This window comes from Motacilla alba, chromosome 14, assembly GCF_015832195.1.
Source record: "Motacilla alba alba isolate MOTALB_02 chromosome 14, Motacilla_alba_V1.0_pri, whole genome shotgun sequence".
In the NCBI taxonomy this organism is placed as follows: domain Eukaryota; kingdom Metazoa; phylum Chordata; class Aves; order Passeriformes; family Motacillidae; genus Motacilla; species Motacilla alba.
This window is the reverse complement of record NC_052029.1, coordinates 159074-177632: the sequence shown is the minus strand read 5'-3', so window position 1 is coordinate 177632 and position 18559 is coordinate 159074. Positions and strand designations below refer to the sequence as shown.

General features: G+C 47.3%; 2 protein-coding genes across 35 annotated transcripts in view; one reads left to right on the top strand and one right to left on the bottom strand.

Annotated features, from left to right (window-relative positions):
* Window positions 1–12284, top strand: part of MAPK8IP3 (mitogen-activated protein kinase 8 interacting protein 3) — a 76427-nt gene extending 64143 nt beyond the window's left edge. For 29 of the 32 annotated variants that reach the window (XM_038151404.1, XM_038151408.1, XM_038151406.1 and 26 more), the window contains 10 exons: window positions 523–642; window positions 911–991; window positions 1678–1745; window positions 2706–2854; window positions 3638–3809; window positions 3910–4023; window positions 5257–5295; window positions 6913–7092; window positions 7343–7486; window positions 9390–12284. In XM_038151404.1, coding sequence (XP_038007332.1) covers window positions 523–642; window positions 911–991; window positions 1678–1745; window positions 2706–2854; window positions 3638–3809; window positions 3910–4023; window positions 5257–5295; window positions 6913–7092; window positions 7343–7486; window positions 9390–9511 — 1189 coding nt within the window. In that variant the 3' untranslated portion in view covers window positions 9512–12284. Of the gene's footprint in view, window positions 1–522; window positions 643–910; window positions 992–1677; window positions 1746–2705; window positions 2855–3637; window positions 3810–3909; window positions 4024–4682; window positions 4967–5256; window positions 5296–6912; window positions 7093–7342; window positions 7487–9389 lie in introns of those variants that run through there. The other 3 variants (XM_038151411.1, XM_038151431.1, XM_038151428.1) reach the window with 2 other exon arrangements.
* A 2588-nt stretch (window positions 12285–14872) lies between these two features.
* MRPS34 (mitochondrial ribosomal protein S34) lies at window positions 14873–18531 on the bottom strand. Of its 3 annotated transcripts, none has more exons than XM_038151441.1 (4): window positions 18351–18531; window positions 16530–17582; window positions 16389–16431; window positions 14873–15555 (listed from the first exon to the last, which is right to left on the bottom strand). In XM_038151441.1, exons 2-4 carry the CDS (start codon window positions 16845–16847, stop codon window positions 15278–15280), a joined length of 639 nt encoding a protein of 212 aa, XP_038007369.1. In that variant the 5' UTR covers window positions 16848–17582; window positions 18351–18531; the 3' UTR covers window positions 14873–15277. The 3 variants fall into 3 exon arrangements, with proteins under 3 accessions (XP_038007369.1, XP_038007370.1, XP_038007368.1); XM_038151442.1 differs by having other exon boundaries at window positions 16530–17134; XM_038151440.1 differs by having other exon boundaries at window positions 16530–18531.
* Between the last annotated feature and the right edge of the window lie 28 nt (window positions 18532–18559).

The following is an 18559-nucleotide window of genomic DNA, read 5'->3' as shown; positions in this document are numbered from 1 at the left end:
TGTGGTTAAGGCAGATATCCCAAAGTATGTGTACACTTCATGTTCTTACTGAAGGAGCTTACTGATATGTGTGTAGAAATGATGATTGATTTATTCTAGTAGTACCTCTGATACCAAGTAACCAAGAAAGCATATTCACCACTCAAAAAGTTCTTAAGACAAACAAAGCTGATGTCATGGCATGAAGAATAGGGTGGAAGTCTTGGATGCAGATTGTTCCTGAATGCCAATGTTGTTCTAAGTTTCTTCTGTTGAAGCTGCAAATGAACAGAGAAAATATTGTTTGTGTAATAGTCTTGCTAAACTCAGGGTCTGTAGATTTGAAGTACTTATTGTTTGTAAAGGGAAGAGAAAGGAAATACTGTAAATTGCAGATATGTAGTTGAAAACTACCAAAGAGAAGGAAGTGATTTGTGTCTTCAAGGGCCCATACCTGTCTGTGAGTGCCAGGCTGTGGGCCTAGGTGGGCATTCTGTGCATTGCTGCTGCTAGATCTCTAACACTGTTCTTTTGCCTCTTCAGGGAGAACGGGCAGCTGAAGATGGAGCCCAGCACAACACTGCCAGATCAGGAATCAACCAGGGATGCTGGGACCTGCACCAGTGCCGCCCCTACCATGTGGCTGGGAGCTCAGAATGGCTGGTGTGTTCCCCTTGGGCTGGCAGATCTCTGTGTCACCTCCCTGCTCTGGGCTCTATTTTTCAAGTCCACACACCTTCTGTTCACTGCTTGTTTCTGGAGGAGGTTTCATTTCCTCATTTCATTGCTCAGCTCACCATAGTCTCAGGGATTTAACATCACTTTCTTACCTCACCTCCACCTTTCTTAGCAGAAGGGAAGACTCAAACCTGGGCAGGCTGAAGGTGTGGGGCTCTCCTGCTAACCCTCCCCAATTTGTCCTCTCTCACAGGCTTTATGTGCACTCGGCTGTGTCCAACTGGAAGAAGTGTCTGCACTCAATAAAGCTGAAGGACTCTGTGCTGAGCCTGGTGTAAGTGTGTGTTCCAAGGAACCTGAAGGAGAAGGTTTAGGGCCTGAATGATGCTTTAGAGGGGATTAGCAGCTCTTGGTTGTAGACTTACAGAATCACAGAATGGTTTGGGTTGGAACAGACCTTAAAGATCCTCTTGTTTCCACTCCCTGCCATGAGCAAGGATACCTTCCACTAGACCAGGTTGCTCCAAGCCCATCCACATTCCCAGCCTTGAACACTTCCAAGGATGCGGCAGCCTTTTCTTTGCTTTCCTGAGTGCATTGTTTTGTGAGAGAAGTTTCCCAAGGTTTTTGTAATGGAAAAGCCTCATACAAACCCATTTTTCTGCTCAGTTGTGGTCCTGACCTGATTCAGTGAATACATGTCTAGCAATAGCAAGAGGAAGTAAGTGGGGAGGAGAAAGGCAAAATTTCACTGAGGGGTAAATTAGGGGGAATTTGTTGAAATTGATGGTGTTTGTATTGTGAAGGAGAAGAATTCCCTCAACAGAAAACTCACAGATATGATGATCTTACTGCAGTGAAGGGTAAGAGGTGTGACCTCTTGCAGGATGTTCTTGCAATGCTAAACTGACTGGGAATTCTGGAGACTATGTAAAGATGGTGTGTATGGATGGCAGGAGGAGTTTTTGAGTCCCTCATTTCTACTGCATTTTTTGTGTATTTACTATTCTTTTATTTCAGGCATGTGAAAGGGAGGGTTCTGGTTGCTCTGGCAGATGGAACACTAGCCATATTCCATCGGGGAGAAGGTAAGAATCAATGTAATGGAGAAAACAAAATTTGGCTGAAAGTGTAGCAGTGGATTAAACGTTCTTCCAAGGTGAGAAAGTTGCTGGCTGCTGGGGTACAAACACCGAGGTAAAACACATGGCTATTATACACATCATCACTATCCTAAACCATCTCACCTGTACTCTTAACACCACTTCTTGAGCTTTTCTGAACAAAATTGTGTGTACGTACTGTGTATTACATGTGGAGTAAATATGACACTTTTAGGAATACATATGCTGTGCAATTGTTTGAGGTACACTCAGTAAATTCAATCTCTGGTCCTCTTCACTGCTGTCGGTTTTGTTACCCTATGGCTTGAGCAGTCTTAGCTATGTTCCCTCTGACAGCACATGAGGATTTGCTAACTATGACTAATGTTGGCATATAAAGAACTTAGTTATTCATTGAGTAGCAGTTCATTCAGCAAGCAGAAATATAGAGATTTCTGGGCTTGTGCAATTCAAATTTTGATTCAGCCTTTGTCATGAGCTCAGGCCTGACCATTGACACATCAAAATTGTTCCCATCAGAAATAAGATAAAACTTCATGACATAGAGGGTTCCTGTCTGTGAAGGACACAATATCTGCCTGGTTATTAAACATAAGAGTGAGTGAAGGGAGATCTGATTACTTTTCCCGGATTTAACACTTTGGGGGAATTATGTTGTAGGTCTGTGGTGTGAGGAAGCCTCACCACAAGGACTGTATGGCCCATTTCCTTTTAAGTTTCTGCATAGTCTTGTTCAGCTGTCTTCCCTCTTCTCTCATTGCTTTTGTTGTACTTGTTAGAGAAGCCTGTTCACTTCATTGCAATAAAGGATATTTAATTTGGCCAGGTTTGAGAGCTGTCAGACATCAAACTAAACCTTATTGTTACATGTTTCATAAGTGTCATGGAGGAGATGCATCTTTCCACACTTGTTTTTTAACTCAGATGGTCAGTGGGATCTCAGTAATTACCACCTGATGGATCTTGGCCACACTCACCACTCCATCCGTTGCATGGCTGTGGTCTATGATAGAGTCTGGTGTGGCTACAAGAACAAAATCCATGTTATCCAGCCGAAGACAATGCAGATTGAGGTAAGAGAGCACATACGTGTCTATGCGTGCACACACTTGTGTTGTATTTATTCTTAACAGCTCTTGACCAAGATTGTCAGTCTGGGTCATATTACGATCAAATCTGCCAGGGGTTATTTGTTCCTTCCTCCCTTTGCAGAGCGTAATTCTATCAGTAAATCTAAACGGACAATTTTCTTTGCCTTTAATAGGGAGTCTGTGGGGCCATGTACTGCCCAAACATAGGTGTTTGTTTTACAGTGACTCTTCACATATAATCTGAGGCTTCTCCATCTTTAGGCATTATGGCACAAAGGAACAGTACAGTTAGCAAGCCCCCAGGATCCCATTAAGAGAAAACAATGTTCAGAGCCTTTTGGGTGAAAATCAGTACAGTGATCTTGGTACAAATCTGAGAGTGCTTGAAATAATTCTGATTGAGGAGAGAAGAAGTGCTGGATCTGAAGTTCACATTATTGAGCCAAAGCAGTTTGATCTTTGGACTTTATCCTAGAGTTGTGTGTTTTCCTTTTCTGTCAAGTACATTGAAAGCTCTTGGTGTCTAAATGTTCTTGGTCCTGAAGTGGTCTGAAAAGACCATCAACTCTGCAAACCTGCCAGACAGCTGCTCAAGCAAAGGATTTTTTTGTGTACAGTAACAAACTGCTTTGATCAGCTGGCATTAGCACAGCTTCTCCAAGATCTTTGGAACCCAAACAAGTGATCTCAGTTGAAAATTGAGTCTATGTATATGTGGAGTATAGATAATAGCAAAACTTCTGTGAACTCACATTGGTATTTTAGAAATCCTTTGATGCCCATCCTCGTCGGGAGAGTCAGGTGCGACAGCTGGCATGGATTGGAGACGGCGTGTGGGTTTCCATCCGCCTGGACTCCACGCTGAGGCTCTACCATGCCCACAGCCATCAACATCTGCAGGATGTCGACATTGAGCCTTACGTCAGCAAGATGCTAGGTGAGGGTCTGTTGCTTACTGAGCTCAAGGCAGAATTTGCCCAAAGCAGACCTTGCCCAAAATCATCACTGACTGCCCAACTCTCATTCATGCTCCCTAGGCACTGGAAAGCTGGGCTTCTCCTTTGTGCGGATCACAGCCTTACTCATTGCTGGCAACCGCCTTTGGGTGGGCACCGGGAATGGTGTTGTCATCTCCATTCCCCTGACTGAGAGTAAGTGACATTTATTCAAAGTACTCCTGCATCCCTCCTTAAAAAAAGAAGCTTTTAGGTGTTATTTGTGCAGCATGGCAGGTGGTTCAGGCAGGCTGATACTTTCCTGACATTTGACACCCTTTAATCATAGCCATTTGAGGGAGAAGAGCCCAGAGTATGAGCAGCCCTGGACCTTGACAGAGCAGAGTGATGTGAACAGATTCTGTAGCTACTGTGAAACAGGATAAACAAAGCTTTGGGAATTGTAGTAAGTCACCAAAAGGAGGTCATGGGATGAGAAGTCACCAGGAAGATCTCCTTGGAAATTCCACTTTGGCCTAGTCATCTTAATGTCTCTGTAGGAGTATTTTCCAAAAACTGAGCTTAGAAAAGCTCCATTTACTCAGATTAGGGCTCAGCTTTATCAGTCAAGTAGAAATAGGTATCCTACACCAAATCCAGCCTGGTGAGGGGACCCAGCAGTAAGAGTAAATAGGTGAATCTCTGGAGCTGGAAGTTTAGTTGAAGCTCTTACTAGTCCTGTTCTGAACCTGCCTGTCAGCATCTTATTTTGAAGGTCTTATCCAGATCACCATGGGGAAGTAGGATTTGAGACTGATTGCAATTGCTTTCAACAGAAAACAGCCAAATGTGTGTTTTCTCACCTATGCTCACAGGAAAGCCGAGAAACAAATACCTCTTGTGTGAAAAGAGCAAACCTCTTGTAATCCTCCTGGAAGTCACGCTTGGGATGGTCTCCTCTGAGGGCAGTGAAGTTGGATGTGTCTGGGTTTAACACCAGGAGGGCAGTGACACAGTTCTGTTCATGCATTTTGGTCACTGCAATTTTGGTCTTGTTCCTGAGTTCCTTTTGAAGCCCATTCTGTCTTAAGGCTGCTGTCCTTGTTCTGAGTTAAACTTTTTCCCTGCTGTAAACCACTTGCTTTATCTTTGTGTGTTCCTGTAAAAAATGTGGTAAGCAAGAAAATCTCACTAAAAATGTAGCAGTGGATCCTTGTGACACGGTCCCTCTCCCACCTCAGATACCACGTCTGTCCCTGTATGGTAAGAGCAAAGTGAGCAAGAACAGTGTTAGTATTAACTAATAGGAGCTTCTGTAGTGGTTTCTCTAGGCTTTATACTATTTTTGTTGCCCTCAAATTATCTCCCAGTAATCACCTTTTTCTTCTCTCCCATCCTACCTGTCACTTCCCATGTCCTTTTGTGTTCCCACTCCCTGCTTGTGCCTAGCTGTAGTCCTCCACCGCGGCCAACTCCTTGGGCTCCGGGGTAAGTCCATTGCCTCCCCTCCACTGTCATTCCTTTTGCACCCGTCTCCCTATGTAGTTATTCTCCCACCTTCCACTCTGCCATTCAACTTCTCTCCATCCATTTTTCCTCATCACTCTTTTGTTTTAAGTTGCATTCGAGAAAAGCAATCAGAGACAGTCATGTAAATATCCTCATTTCCCACAGCTATAAACAATGTTTTCCATCTCATTGTTGATCCTTCTGGGGTTTTTTTTGTGTTAAAGATAATTATTCTTCAACAGTGGTTCCTTTACTGTGGTAGACCAGTTTAAGATGGGGACAGGAAAGGTTCATTCAGTCAGAAGCAGGAACCAGGAGTAGAGTGTTCTTCCAAGGTCTCCCTTGGTCATCCTTTGTTTTCCAATGATGCTTTTTTCATCAGTTTCAGGCCAATGGCAGGTGGTGCTATGGCACCTGTCAGCTGTAAGTTATCAAACAAGATGTTGAACCCAAGGGGACTTGATAAGCATGAAGAATTGTTTCGGTTTGTGCCAGTTAAGGCAGGATCTCAGTTCAAATTCATGCCTTTCCAGGGTCAGAAATTAAAGGGGCTTTTTCCTCAAAGACATTCATGTGGCTGTCCAGATGCATTATCAACACGTATCTCCTCCTTTTAAAGCATCTGATATTAGTTGCAGAAAAAAGCCATATACTGTACACACATTGACTCTCCTTCCTCCATCAAAGTATTTGTACTTGTCCCACTGTCCTGGCTTGAGCCTGATAGGGAAAAGTCTCTTTTGTCCAAGTCATGTAATTCACCCAAAGCATGAAATTCACCCAAAGCTAAAACACAGAACTACAGATAATGAATGAATTCACAGAGCTACAAATAAATAATGAATTCACTTTTTCACAGAAAAGTGAAAGTTGCCTAGTTTAATATTGTTCCTGTTGTACTGAAGTGAGTGCACGCAGAAGGAAAGCATCTCCCTCCCTGAGCTGAGAGCACTGGTCTCTGTTGCTTGGTTAGTGGACACTGTTACATTCTTGGAGCCTGGTCATGAAGGATACAGGCTCAGAGCCCTCCTTGGAAGCTGTGGATGGTGAGCATCCAGAAGATGTTCATTGCTGGAGTAGCTGACAATCTGGTGTCATGGTTAAATCAAGAAATGAGGAAGGACATCCACTTCTGTGATGGCTCTGAGTGGGCTGAGAGGCTTCACCAGACCCAGAGACTGCTTTCAGCAGCATATGTGCTCATTACTGGGCATGAGCAAAGGACTTGACTTGGAAGTTGAGCAATGCCACTAATCCAGAGCAGTAATTCTCCTCCAGCTACCTTCTGGGGATAGTGGACACTTTGGGTACCCTGCCAGCTACAAAAGACCAAGGTTGATCCTAGGACAGTGGCTTATTTCTGGAGGCTGGACAGGATCACTGCTTGTGACACCAGTCTAGCTTGCCCCAGGCTAAAAGAGAGGGACTGTGTAATCTGCTGTGGTCTCCTCCATCACATCATTCATAAAAGACCTTTAAAGAGATGTGCACCTTTAAAGGTTTTCCTTCACAGCTCATGAGTTTTCTCTCTGATTGAGTCCCTTTTGTAAAGGGGACTCATAGCTATCACTGGTGGTGTTCTTGCTGTGTCTCCAGCCAACAAGACTTCACCAACCTCTGGAGAGGGCAGTCGCTCTGGTGGGGTCATCCACGTGTATGGTGATGACAGTAGTGACAAATCTGCCAGCAGTTTCATTCCCTACTGCTCCATGGCTCAGGCACAGCTCTGCTTCCATGGCCACCGTGATGCTGTCAAGTTCTTCGTCTCTGTGCCAGGTAAGCACAACTCTCCCTCAGCAGACGCTTGTCCCTCAATCCCTTTTGTAGCAGGGGCTGGAGCTGGTCTGCAGCAGATTAGGGTCCAGGCCATGGCTGACACTTCCTGTGGTTCACACATCTGTATTTATACTGGAGTGACAGCCATATTTGACTAGCAGAAAGAATTGGTCTGCACAATGTGTTTCTGTGCATGTGAACTGTGTGGGGGCTGAGCAGAGGCACCGACAGCACCTCTGTCCTCTCCTAGGCAATGTCCTTGCGACCCTGAACGGGAGTGTGTTGGACAGCCCTTCGGAGAACCCCAGCACAGCAGCCACTGAGATGGAGGGTCAGAAGCTAAAGAACGTCCTGGTGCTGAGTGGAGGAGAAGGGTATATTGATTTCCGGATTGGTAAGTCCCCTTGGTGGGAGGCATCTGGAAAGGTAGTGGGTGCATAGCTGTGGTCATGGAGTGAGGCATCACTGTTGTGGAGAACCAAAGCAGAAAAGCCCCATACTGCTTCTCCTGTATCTGGCTGTAAGGGCAAATAAGGATGTTCCTTGCACAGCACAAGGCTGCCAACCTGTGCCCTGTGGCTGCAGTGCCACATGGCTGTAGTGATGCCTACAAAATCGAGAACAAAACAACACAGTTTTGAGATTATGTTAATATAGGAAGTAATATAAAAGCAGGTCTTTAACTGGAGGCCTCCAGGTGTAATATACACACGATACAGGACTTCTACACTTTTGTAAGTTAAACAAATTAGCATATTTAACAGATATCGTCCAATTAGAAAAGCAGTTGGTTAGGTAATTTTCCCCAGGTTCTGCCCCACTGGAGTTGGTCCAAGAGCTTTGCCCCACATTTATTATGTCTATGATGCATGGTTGTCACGATCCGCCCTCACGGACTGGATTGTGATGGTTGGTTATCTGATCTCAGGGTACAAAACACCAACATGGCAAGGGGGTTTGCAGTAACAAAATCAATGTACTTTATTGAACAATCACAGCAAAATGCATTGGAGGGAATTGGGGAGAGAGAGAGAGAGAGAGAGAAAACCCTATAGTAAAGGAAGGAAAGACAGAGTAGGTATATCTACCAACATAGGGGCGATGCAATTCTTCGAGGTCCAGTCGATGTCCAGTCGAGGAGTCGCCTTCACGTTGGGGAGATCTCGAGAATCTAGCTGACTCGAGGGGTTTTTTATATTGAAAGTTGGGAAGGAGGGGGGGAAGAATACAATAGTCTTATGATCTCAACAGTGGGGAGAGCTATTATTTTCCTGGTTCACTGCCTGCAGGCAAACATGATCAGTTCGATTAGCTGTTCTCCCCACACACACTGCCCTCCTCCCCCCAGATTACAGGTTTCAGTCCTTGAGGAGAAAAAGAGTCTTGTCCACATAGGGGTTTCATGTCTCAGTCTTACAGGGAGTGGTTTCTCCCATCTCAATCCATCTGCCACGGTTAAAAGAAGGGTCTTCTGTGGAGACCACCAAAGGGTCATTCCAGAAGAGAGTCCAGCCAGGCTTGGGGGTGGAAAACTCCAGGCCATTGTTACAGAGCGATGCAGGCGAAGGAAGGTCAAGATGCTCCTTGTCCTTTTCACTGGGAGCAGTGTAGCGTGAGGTACAATAACTCAAGTTCCAGTCCCGGGAACTTGGCGAACCCCCACCAAACCAGGATGTAGGATCCTCTCTCTTTCAGTGGTCTCAGTCTTCTTTCACGACGATCGTGAGGCAGATGAGAAAGCAATCTTGGGCAGAGTCTTACAATGGTAAAAAGCAAGATGTCCTTGGTTTACGAAAGAGGCAAGACTAAATAGTATTTCAGGAATATATCAGAAGGTTAGCTTACTGTTCTAAAATGTAGGAGAAAAGGGTAGGAAAAGTACTGGGAGTTACAGCCATACATTAGCAATCTACAAAGCTACAAATATATTAAAACTATCATAGAATAGCATCAGTATGAATGGCTTTGGAAAGAACAAATGCATCTGTGCCACTGGGTCCAAACATTGCTGCCCCACTATGATTAGCCATGCTGCTGAGGGTGCTCTGTGTGTAAAATCAGCTTCCCTGAAAGGAAGGGTAGTTTTTGTTGCTGCTGGAGCTAGTTTGTCCCATCCATGCAGTCCAGCTTCAGAAAAGAATGGGGTTGCTGTAAATGTTCTCTAGGCACAGAGAAAGATCTCAGTTCACAGTGTCTGTTATCAGACTGCTGGGACTCCAAAAGGGGTATTGGCCTCTTCAGAGTATTCCAGAGCATTTTCTTTCCTGCCATTTTTACTCTCTGTGTTCTCTCTTCAGGGGATGGGGAAGATGATGAGACAGAAGAGAATGTGGGAGATGCCACCCAGGTGAAGCCAGTACTTTCCAAGGCTGAACGGAGCCACATTATTGTGTGGCAGGTATCATACATCCCTGAGTGAGAATTCCTCTTTTCCCACAATGTAAGTGTCCCTCGTCCTGCCTGAATGCCACGATGTACATACAGAACGCCTGCATTATAACTCCTGCTGGAAACTGACCCTGGACAACTGCAACGGTTCCTGCCTTGGACTGTGACCCCCTTGAACCTCTGAACTCGCAGCTTTCAACTTGGGCCCGTATGCTTTTGGCGTGGTTAGGTTCTTGTTCTGCTCTGGAGCTGGCATCTAAAAGGAGAGAAACGGCAGTACATCATGGAGGGAGCTTGGAGCCAGGACAGTGGGAAGCCTTTGCACAGTGTCAGGTGGGGCAGCTGGAGGGGGGTGGCTCAGGTTCTTGGGCAGGTTGCCTCATTCCCACCTGCATGAGAAAGAAGTGTGTCCCCAGGCATTCCCTGCCAAAGCAGTGATGGTGAATCACTTCTGCAGCACCCCAGCAGAAATCCTTCTAGTTCACCAGTAGACTCTTCATCTTATCCTTATTCACCCTTAAGCACAGAATAACATCCTCTGGACTTAGAGCAACAAAGGGTCCAAGGAAGCCTCCAAAGAGCGTCATGGTTTCAGCAGCACTTTGGCTGTGGGGCTGGAGAAGGCAGCAGCACCCTTACTGTGGGGATCACATCCTCCATCTTTGCAGGGGGAAAGTTCCCTTCCTCTGCTGCTGCTGTTGCCTCAGCAGTCATGTGCTGGGTGCCTGCCTCTGTGTGTCCCAAGAGAATTGTTTGGTGGGCTCAGATGGAAGATAGGTTGTTTGATTGTCAAGGCCAAACAGCCGTAGTAGCAAAAGGGTACCAGAATGTTGCTTTTTTAAGAAAAGGCAAGGCTTTTAACTCTCCCTTCCAATACAGCCATACAGAAAAGAATTCCTGAGTTCATTCTGAAAGGTTCATATGGTGGTTATCTCTGCATTGCATTTGGTGGCTTTTAAAAGACAGGTGAAGGCAGATGGTGTTGATCTGCTGTGAGTTCTTCATTAACACATTGAGATTGCCTCATCTCAAGGCTGTGTCTGCTTTTTAGGACCTGCTGGAAGGAGATCTCTTTTCACAGAGACGTGGAAAACAGAGACTTGGCAGTTGGTTAGGACAAGTGCAGTCAAGGCTATGTCTCACCTGGTGTGACACACAAAAAGAATTGAGGCTAGATTCCTGACATCTTTTACTTAATATCACAAGCACTGACTATACTAGTAAGAAGTTTGAAAAGCTGGAAATTTTTGACTCTTGGAAAAAATTGACAGCCCCTCAGAAAAGTGGTGATAGCCTTTTCTGTCTAAGCAATGCTGAGTGATTGCAGATGTGAATCCTGCTTACAAAAGAAGAAGCGAAAATTTGGGCCAGGGAGAGTGGTTTTGAGCTCAAAATGCAGAATATGAAAGTTCCAGGCGTAGAGGCAATGGTGTGTTCTCCCTTTCTGACACAGTCCTACAAGGACAAATTTCGTGTCCCTTGAAACATTCTTTTCTGGCTGTGCAGGAGTAGGGCAAGTTGCATTTGTTAGTGATGAATTTGGAAGCTCCTGGTGGTCATCTTGTTTTTTTGCCTGACCTGTACAGCACTCCAGGGTTCACAGCGATGTCCTTGTGACAGTATGGGGACAACTGGGCAAGCCTCTATCTCCTGGAAAGCTCCCTGCTGTGTCCTGTGCTTGCTGCCATGGACCAGGCTTGCAGATCCCAGTGTGCTGCAGGGATGCCATATTCCCAGGGGATGTTCTAACATGTGGCATCTCTCCTGACACAGCAGCACCTAAACAATTTTTGTATCCACAGTTCAGGAGAGGTCGTGACATACACTTTCCCTGCAAGAAGGCACGAGACATCTCTGGTGAACAGAGGTCTCAGCCAGCCACGGTGGTGCCCATGCTACGTGTGAGCAGTGCTGGTGACGTGCTCCCATCACACTCCTCCTCCCCAAGGCAGGAATCCAGCCGCAGGGCATCTTCCAGGCATATGCATACTGGACTCTGTGACTAGCACGAGGTTGAGGGATACATGGAGACACCACCTGCATGCCAGGGGACCTTTCACCAAGGACATTTTGCTGGGGCACTGCTGACCATGCTAGGCTTCTCATTCACTTTCGCTATATGCTTTCTGCTAGGAAGACCTCATTGGATCCCAACACAGAGTGCATTAAACAACATTAACATTTAGAGCACAGATTCCACTGTCATGTAACAGTTCATCAGTTAGGGCCAGGCAAATTTCAGAATTTGGGCTAGTTGAAGGGAAAAAAAAGCCCTGGTAGGGTTCAGTTCCTGAACTCTGTCAGTTCTTGTAGAGGAAAGTCAGAATTGCAACATTCGTACCACCGACTGTTCTGTATCTGGTATGAGCAGCTGAAGGGACAGCACGTATCTCCTGTCACCCACTGGGCCCTAACAACACACAGGAATCTCCCATCAGATTCCTTTCCAGCTCAATGCCATGCTGTCCTCCAAGAGAAGCACATGGCCCAGAGGGGCAGCTGCAGGGGGGAGACCCAGCCTCTGCTGATAGCTCCTGTGTCCTTGGGTCACTACTGGGCATCAAGGTGAGAACTAACTGGCTTCAGTACGCTTCTTGTCATATCTCCACTGTGATGTATGTAAAGTATCTTGTATGTTACAAAATGATTTTTAAAAATGTCTTAAGGCCTGTAAACTCCGCTGTTTGGCCTGAAGATGGCATTCTGTAAAGAGCCTGCTGTACGAATATGTTCCCGTGCTTTGTCCCCTATGCTGTCAACAACAAACCGTACCTGTTCTGTATGTAATAAACATGTTAACATCACCTCGGGCACCATGTTGTGTTCCTATTAAGGCAATGGGATTGCTGCTCAGTATTTAAAAGGACACTTGCAAGGGCGAGAATGCAGCTCAAATGTTCCCTGTTGAGCATTTCAGTGGCAGGAAATGAAACATGGATGGCTCACAGGGTTGGAGCAGAAGGGGTTGGTCTAGCAAGCAACAGTGCAATCTAGCTTGTACCAGCAGCAGAAATAAAAGGTGGAAATATAAGGTGGCACAACTTCAGAAATAGAAGCTGAAGCAGAGAAGCATTCACCTGCTGGCTTGCTGGAACTTTAGTCAGGGTGGCCCTTTCAGGTGAACTGCCAGGGATAACACATCAGGTCAGTTTTCAGCACTGCACAGGGTGGCACTTCACAGTCCCATAGGCATCGGTGATATCAGCATCATTCGACTGCAGGGAGCCTCTCAGTCCCAGCAGCATTTGGACACCTTCATAGTTATTTTGTAGAATTGCATTGATTGAAGGGCTAGACATGGCAATGAACCATGTCCTTAAGACTGGAGAGGAGCATCTTCTGCCCCAAGCAGGGAGCCCTAAGGCAAGTCACCTCTGTGACCAACACACGCACTGTGGTTGTGGCACAGGCCAGGGTGTAGTGCAACTGGCAATGCCTCTGCAGTTACTGGAGGCACCTCAACAATGAGGTTCGGAAATGTGTGCTGTGATCCATCCTAAATCCCTGGGGCTGGACCCTTCAAAACTGCCAGGAGCAGTTTGAGCAGGGCCCTGGGTGAAGTACAGTCATGTCTGGTGACTAAAGAAGCAGCTCACTGCCAACATCCTTCAAACAATCCCCCCATGTTGGTAAACAATCTGTGAGGAAATGTACAAGTTTGGGAGGCTCATCAGAACTCACAGCACGTTCTGGGCATGGAATCCAACACATGGCAAACAGGCTGTGCAGCTTCCCAGAAGGGACCTTCACTATCAGGGTAAGGCTCCCAGGCTGTCCAGGGCTCTGTGAGAAGACATCCATTTCCCCATTTCATGACCCTGAGCTCACCAGAAGGTCCAGTAAGTGCCACCTAGACCCCCACCTGTACAGGGGCCCTTTCCTCCTGTGGCCCAGGAGCCTCATTGAAGCACAACCTGAGGTTTTCAACATGTAACTGTGTCAGTCTCCACCCACTCCTGGATCAACTCCTTGGACCCAGGGGGCTGGATTTGGACTACATCATCATCTTCAGAGATCCTGCCTCACCCAAGCTGCTGGGTGAGTCTGTGCCTTATCAGCTCCATCTGCTTTTGCTGCTGGCTTGGCTCCCTGGTTTACTTTACTGATCACGGGTCATTTCTTGCCTTTCTGGGGCTGCTGTGACCAGCACTTAGGTCTGTCCACTGAGGTCATTGTGTGTGCCCCCTCAGGGAGACACTTCCTCTGCTGGTGCTACATTTAGATCACTGCTGTGCAGAACAGAGGACTAGACTGTTCTACTCATCCCATCTGACTCACAACTACACCTCCCTTTAATCTCCCTTGTTCTTGGTTTGTGTTCAGTAGTACCTCAATCATGGTGTGGACAGGAAGGCAACAGCTCAGCTCAGTGCCCAGCAGTGGAGACTACAGTAATCAGACAAACTACCTTCCCACCACAGCAACTGCCATGGGAAGGCTCGCCGCCTCAAACCGTGCCTTTAATACTACTCCTGATTCTCCCTCTCCTGGATTCTTCCATTCCTTCTGAAGCCAGAGAACTAGATCCGACACACGCCAGTGCTCCTGCCACAACAAGGCAGGCTCAGTTCTGCTCCTTGTCACAGGCTCAGCTTTTAACTCACAAGAAAAGCCTTCCTTCGTATCCCATAGCATCTTAACCCTTCAGGAGCCTCTAGTGAGGAACCCTATGGAAATGCAGGTAGCCAATGTCAATCTGTGCACTCCTGCCTGAAGACACAGTATCTCCTGCTGGCTGGGGCCACATGGTCCCAGCTTCATCCAGGCCACACACACTGGGTGGAGCAGAGTCCAATTTGTGCTCTCCCTCACTAAATCCCTTCAGGCTATTTGTGATTTCAGGATGCTGCAGTAAATAGAACACCACCTCCTGACTACCTGCAGACATAGGAACTAAACAATTACTTCTGCAGGGACTTGATATATAGAGCTGAACAGCTCTTGTGCTCCCTCCACCCACACCCAGACTAGAGCCTCCAATAGCCTTTGACACAGCAGCAGCATCCACAGCCACTGCAAGAGAAGATGAAATACCATGAACTGTGTTCAGGAGCTGCACGTTTTAATGTTCACAACATGCTGCCCTGGAACAGGGGTAATTTACAATTGGCTTCAAATAGTAAGAGCCAATCCCACCTCCTCTGCATCACCAGAACTAAAATAATTTCCCCTATCTCTTGACAGCCATCTTTGGGAGTAAGAGATGGATAGCTTTGCACTATCTTAGTATTGAAGTCATGTTCCCCACTTCTTGTTCACTGCCTTCATATGTCAGTAACCCAGATCATTCTGCAGTGTTCAGAGAACCAGATGCTGTGCCTGAGCTAATGGCTCTCCATTTGGCTGTCATGATGTCTCAGCATTGAAAAAAAATCATGGATTTTCTTAGAACTGTGCTGCAGAATTAAGAAAACATTTATTTCCATTTGAAGATACATTTTGTCACAGCTCTGTGAAATACTGTGATATTTACAGTCATTTTTCTGTGATTCATGCAGGACCCAAGTTACATAAAAAATGTAACTCCAAAGAACTGTAGCTGGCTGACTGAAGCTTTGTATTTAGGGACTATCCAGGGAACCAAGAAGACCCCTCTGCTTACTGAAACCAAAGTTATGGAAGAAGAGTCTGAATATATTTGCATCTTTCCTTTCACATGATGTGACTGTACAGGGCTGAGGAGAAAGCTGGAAACATCCTAGGACAATGGGCACAGAGGGGCTCTGTAAGACCCTTTGTGCACTGAGCTTTTAACAGGCAGTGAGAGCACGTGGGATGCTTAGGACACTGAAGAAGTCTACACCGGTGTCCCAGTAGCTTTTTTCTTTGCCCACTCTTGGGGAGAGGCCAGGACCTTCTCCAGATCAATAATTGGCTCTTCCATTATTGGTTTTCCTTCCTTCTGCCACTGTGCAAGGATCATGGCTCGGAGTAGTGGTGGGTATGGCAGGAACCGAACAGTTGCCTCAGGCACTGGGGTGAATTTCTTGAAGGCTTCCTCCTCGTGTTTGGGCACTATACGCCAGTCATGGTACATGGCTTTGTCAATCTCCCTCACTTCCTCTTCAGTTTTGCCTGGGAAAAGATGATGAACACCAGTGGGTAATACCATCACATGAAACTGCCTCCAGACACAGCAAGCGTTGACTCTTTGGCACCAAAAATGCTACAAAAGGCAAGAGTAAACAGAGTTTTCAAAGGGCTGGACAAATTATTCCCTGCTATACCATAGGATCTCACTTCTGTCCTTGAGAATTGAAATAGAAACAGGTTCCAGCTGAGTGGGTGACTCTCTCTCTTAATTTAAAGTTTTGCTTTGTCTTTCTCAAGTTCCATTTCTATGATTAGGGAACAAGAGTAATTTCTTCCAACACTAATGAAAGCTTCCTGGAAAACTAACTTTTAGAAGTGGTCAACAACTTAAAAACCTTCAAATGAGTACTGTTTCAGTAATTCCAGGAGGGGAAAATTATATACTTACTATAAAGCAAATCTAAAAAGGAAAATTCACTCATACAACTCAAATAATTAATTTAAAATTCCAGTAACACAACTTACTTACCATTGTACTTTTTCCTTTTTAGAGACAATTTAAATTGGAATACCCTCATGCTCATACTGTGTCTTGCTTTGAAAGTCTCAGAACAGTCTGTCAGCTCATCTAATATGCTTTTAGTGCTGTTGTTCCCCAAGGTCATACCGCACTGGCTCTCCCACAGCATTCCTTGGAAAGACATTCTGAAGGTGCTAGATTCCCAGCCTTTAAAACGCAAGGAAGTTCTTTTCCCATTAGAAGATGTGAGAAAAATAAATTTCCCAGTCAGGGAGCCCGCGGTTTCTCTGCCACCCTCAAGCACTCAGTGCTCTCTAGTTCTGCCCCCATTTGTGGGAAAACGAGCCGGTTTTACCTTTGAATGTCAGGTAGCCCCAGGCTCTTCCATGGTCCACGTTCTGCAAAGAAAATTAGAGAGGAACCTGTTGAGGGTGGGTCGCGGCGGGGTGGAGGACGGGAGTTCCGCAGGGCGCGGCGGGCGGGATGGGGCAGGTACCTCGGCCGTGTAGTCCGCCTTCACCTTGGTGATGACCCAGTAGCAGGGCTCGCGGTGCGCCCACAGCCAGGACTTGCGGGTTACGGTGCGGCCCACGCCGAAGCGCGGCAGGCGGCAGAGCAGCGCCAACAGTCGGTTCTCGTTACGCACGTCCTCCCAGGCCCGCACGGGCAGCCGTTTCTGCGTCAGCGGCCGTCGCATGGTCTCGTAGTCCACGGCGAAGCGCTGAGAGTCCCGTGGCCGATCCTTCAGCGCCCGGTACGCGCGGATCTTCTTGGCCATGGCGGCGATGGGTCGGTGTAGCTTCTTGCGGGCCATGGCGGCGGCCGAGGGCGCGGAGCGGGCAGAACCGAGGGCCGCACCTGGATCCACTGCTCCCGCCTCTCCCGGAAGCCGCGCCGGGCCCCGCGGAAGTCGCCCCGCCCGTCGCCAGGGGCAACCGCAGCATTCCGCGTCGCCCAGCCGTCCGCAGCGGCTGCTCTCGGGCTGCTGGGGTGCGGACCCGCCGGTGCCAGCAGGCCCGGCGCAGCCTGACGGTACTGTATGCTAGGCGGCTCTCGGGCGAGCCGGGCTTCCTTGTTGAGGTGTATCTGGTTTAGAAAAATCTGAGCAGATCCAGCTATGTCAGGGAACGTTCAAAACCTGAGTAAACCAGGTTTCAGAAAGATTAAAGCAACAGGTCTGACCCAGGTCTTCAGTCAGAGGCTGAGCCATGAGCAGCAGCCGGGTCATGGAATTCCATGCCGGAATGAGACAAATTCCTCTGAGCTGCTCCAGCCATGGAATGCTAGCACAGTGAAACTACACTTTTAATGAGTAGACTTTAGGTAAAAACTGCATAGATCAGCCCTTGGATTTTTGCTAAATACTGGTAAATTAAATCTGACAGAAAGCTTTTTTCTTTTCCATTGACATCTGTATCTTAAAGGAAGCACAGCAATTCCAGCGCTGCTGCTAAGTCCTATATTGAAGCATTGAGGATACTGAGTGGGTTTTTCCAGCAGCCAAGATCAATGTGTGAGGAGAAAGTGAGGTGTTCATGTGTGCTGCACACTAAAAAAGTAAACCACACATTAAAAAGGCTGACAATGCTCTTAAGACTAATATGGTGCATCTCTTGAAAAAAGATAGGGGCACAGGAGTAAGCAGGAGGTATCTGATTAAGTTGAGAAATACTGCTTTAGAATAAAATACTTGATCTCAATGCAGCTGTTAAAAACGAGAGGAGGCTCCCGGTACTAAAGTGATTTGGGGGAAATAGCAGAACAGTTAAGCCACTTATTACAGGATACAGAGTTGGGAGCTTGTACCCAGGGGCTGTGCAGCACAAGGATCAAGCTCGTTTCCGTTTAAGGTCCCTACACATCAGTTTCTGTGAGTCCACAGAGCAGAAGAGGTGACAAGAATGCTTGAAAAAAACGTGGAATTAGCTTTGTTGGATGGACAGAAATTAAAGACACCACCACACATAGCAAGTCATCAGGTAAACGATGCAGCTCCGCAACAACCGACCACATAAGACGGCTCCCCCTGCCCGGGAGAACGAGGGCAAGTCATGTTCCAAACCCGCCACCTCCTGGTGTGGCTCCGCGGGCTAACAGGGGATACATATGCAGACCGAGGCCAGCGAGCAGCGGCAGCAACGGAGCCCTTCGGTTTCTGCTTCTTAAGGGGAATTCTGTCAAGGGACCTACTGTTAATTTGGGGATGCTGCAATGCCCTTCGCTGCCCCTGCACAAACACGCCCCCCCCCCCAGGGGCGGGGGCGGAAGCCACCACCAAAGTGGCCCAGCAGAGTAACACCGCCCCACGGGCCGCCACCTGCACTTCCAACGATGCGCTCGGCACACGGCGCTGCTTCCGACACTTCCGACGATGCGCTCCACACCGAGCTCCCGCGCAACGGCCTCTTCAAAGCCACGGCGGGGAAGGAGCCCTGGGAGCATGCGACAGAACGGCCTCCGCAGCTCCGCTCCTGCTCCTGCTCCTGCTCCGGCCCCGGCCCCGGCCCCGGCCCCGGCCCCGGCCCC